The sequence below is a fragment of the Sphaeroforma arctica genome, assembly GCF_001186125.1.
Source record: "Sphaeroforma arctica JP610 unplaced genomic scaffold supercont1.181, whole genome shotgun sequence".
NCBI classification, from domain to species: domain Eukaryota; class Ichthyosporea; order Ichthyophonida; genus Sphaeroforma; species Sphaeroforma arctica.
The window spans coordinates 93081-96413 of record NW_014040377.1 but is presented as its reverse complement, the minus strand read 5'-3'; the positions used below and the strand labels follow the sequence as shown (position 1 = coordinate 96413).

General features: G+C 43.8%; 1 protein-coding gene across 1 annotated transcript; it reads left to right on the top strand.

The window, feature by feature from the left end:
• Positions 1-1175: 1175 nt before the first annotated feature.
• SARC_03527 (hypothetical protein) lies at positions 1176-2258 on the top strand (the record flags this gene model as incomplete). Its single annotated transcript, XM_014302683.1, has 1 exon — positions 1176-2258. One exon carries the CDS (start codon positions 1176-1178, stop codon positions 2256-2258), a length of 1083 nt encoding a protein of 360 aa, XP_014158158.1.
• Between the last annotated feature and the right edge of the window lie 1075 nt (positions 2259-3333).

The following is a 3333-nucleotide window of genomic DNA, read 5'->3' as shown; positions in this document are numbered from 1 at the left end:
AAACATTCACATGGTCCACGACCTAGACATGTATTAAAAAGAAACCATCGTACACCGAATTAAGGACAAGCATAATACAAACTCAACACGTGAGAAGTGATCCGAATACACGGCACATATGCCCGCACGAACAACACAGGCGAGAACAAATATATCCACCAACAATTGATGGCAATTCACATAACCAAGAATCATAAACGTGTACACACAATCGCAAGTGGGCCTACACAAGCATGCACAAGCATAGCAGTACACCCAGCAACTCATAAGAAACCAATAAACATCAGATATACAAAGAAAAGGGGGTACAAGGAATACTACACGTATACAAAAGGGTATCACAAAGGTACACTTAGACTGAAATTGTATACGAGCATAGAAGGCAAATAAAATCATATTTCTTCTGAAAAATTCAAAGTCATAAATCACCGAGACTCAAATAAAACAGAAAATATAACAAAAACTTATAAAACTGAATTACAGGTTTAAAATTCCAGAAACCAAGTTACAAGAGAAACCAGGTTTACAACCGATAACCCATCATAAACCCAGGTTTATCGTCTCAAACCAAAAACTCTCCAAATAAACCCAGGTAATTCGAACATGAGCAATTCAAGCCACACCAACACAAGGCCCTGCAATCAGCACAGCCACATATAGAACAGTCAATGACGTCTGCACCATACCAACGAACACGCGCAGCGCGAAGGAGCCTACGCATACAAGTAAGCTCAAGCCGTACACACACAAGAGGGAGCACAAGTCGCACTGCCAACACAAGACCAGTAGCAACAAGCACAATGCCGGTCTCGCAAACATCGTCACGCACATCTACCCCACACAATGTGGAGAGAGCTATGCAGATGGAAGATGAGTCCACACCAGCAAGAGCTCCAATGGATCCAGCGATGAGTAAGTGTCACATAGTCTTAGATAAGACTATCTATGACAGTAACTACTACATAGCAGGCATATTAGTAGACAAGTTGTACGCACAAACAGCGGACGACCCCATTGACATCAGAGCGTTTCACAAACTGCGCAAAGCAGTCCATGAACAACAACCCAAACGTTTAGTACCAGTAATATATTAGTGGTTAGTATAGCTATACAATAAAGAGATGAAGAACTGTGACAAAAGTGATCACGATGAGTGCATTGCGATCAGTGACTTTATGAGCGAGTTAACTCTAATGAGATCTCACGAAGGGGACAAAGCTTCAGAACCAGAACTGAACAAACTACTCAAGATGAGTGAGTTCCCTATGTGGCCAATAGGCAAACAGATCAGCATGGCCGATTGTCGTGATACAATTGAGTTTGTATCTGTAGCCAAAGACTTGTTTGCGGGCACAAACATGCCGTTGATACAGTACCTCTCACTAGTACAAGAACTACTCAGACAGACAGATGCCACTGAAGTATCGCGCACTGCACTCAACAATATACGTAGTACCAAGCAGCTTTGGCAAGACTTCACTGATGTGAAGGACTACAACATATTAGTCATTGACAACCTACGTCGCACTCCAATAGACTACCTACTGGAGAAGTGGCTCAACGACTTCTATGACACTCGTATGAATGTCGAAGTACGAGCAGCACGGCTACGTCACACAATGTTTGAGTTAGAGAAACGTTACAAGGGCACAGAGCGAGAGGCTATCAATTGGCTACTCCTCAAAGCATCACGTTACCAGGTACTGGTCATGTCTGGTTTGCAAGCGGAAACAGACAAGATAATCAAGGCTCAAACAAAACCAGACGGGAGTAGTAGGCACTTATCTGACATCTCAGAGAAGGTATTTCATGAACTCACCGAAGACATGATCAGACAATCAACAATAACACAAGCTAATCGCAAACGTGAAGCCAAGCGAGCGAAGAATGCACTAGCGTATGAACCACTCGTCACTCGCCCAAGACTGGAAATACTTCAGGGGGGCCCTCCCAGAGGGGGAGGAGCAACAAGCTGTGGAGGCGCACCGAGAGGTGGAGGTCCACCAGGAGAGCAAGTCAGAGGCCGTCCCATAGGACAGGCCACGGATACACCAGCACCACGAGGTCCACGACCGTGCCCACACTGTGGTGCCAACCCCTCACCACATGCGTTCAGCAAGTGCCCCAACAAGGTGAACAGCAATCGTCTAAAGGCAGAAGCTCGAGCAGCGCAACAGAATCAAACTGTCCATGTTGACCAGTTGGCCATTACCAATGGCAACAAGGTGAAAGAGATAGAGATGGATGAAGAGCTTTGAAAAGCTTGGTGGTCGGAAGCTAACATGATAAACATGGTAGACATTGTGAATGCACACACTGATGAAGAAACGTTGTCAATAAATGCGAATGATATTGATTACACACCCATTTCTTTACTTCCGAATCCACGCGACCAACGATTGCACATAAACATACAAATCAATGGCATCACATACAAAACGGGATTAGTATATTCAGGGGCACAACGCTCTTGCATGGACCGAAGTGCAGCAATCTGGATACATGCAACTTGCACAATCAGATGCAAGAGTACAACGTACAGGCTCCACAGAAGTATGTGATATAAATTACGGAGGCAGAAAAACCTCAAACTGCTTCGAGATACTTGACCTCCCAGACAAGAAATCACCAATCATATTAGGAATGGACATTCTACCATACTTGTGCATATACTTAGCAGGCATAATCAACCCATTATTACCAACAGATGCCAAGTGGGAATCACTTCATACACCACATGAAGAAGACCCTGAACATGAACAAGAAGGATTCAGAGAATCACTCTCAGACTTGTTGGAACAAAATGGTCAAATCCCACCAGATGTACACTGCAATTTACTAGGCTCAGTGGTAGAAATCCCAAGTCGAGAGGTTAAAGCGAAGAACATTCGTCACGCTAAAGTGAACTTTGTTCCACACAAGTACATACCACAAACAGATGAAAATGTTCAGAAATGGGTCAAAGATGGACACATATACATAAGGACAACGTCCACACAGGTGAACCTGCCACTATTATCCACAGGAGAATTAGAACAGACAGGTCTGTTAAAAAAGGTCCGCACATGTTTCGACTCACGAGAAGTAAACTATCAACATGAACAAGACAAATTCGTCTTACCAAAGAATCTACAAGGTGCGCACTTCTTCTCCAAATTAGACTTAGCAGGAGGAGTCCATCACTTTAAAGTACATGAGAATAGCCAACACTTCTTCACATTTTCATGGAGAGGGGCACAATACTCATTCAAGTCAGTTCCATTTGGACTGCACTCGCTAACAGCACAATTCCAAATAGAGATGGCCAACCTCCTCATTGACATTAAAGGAGTA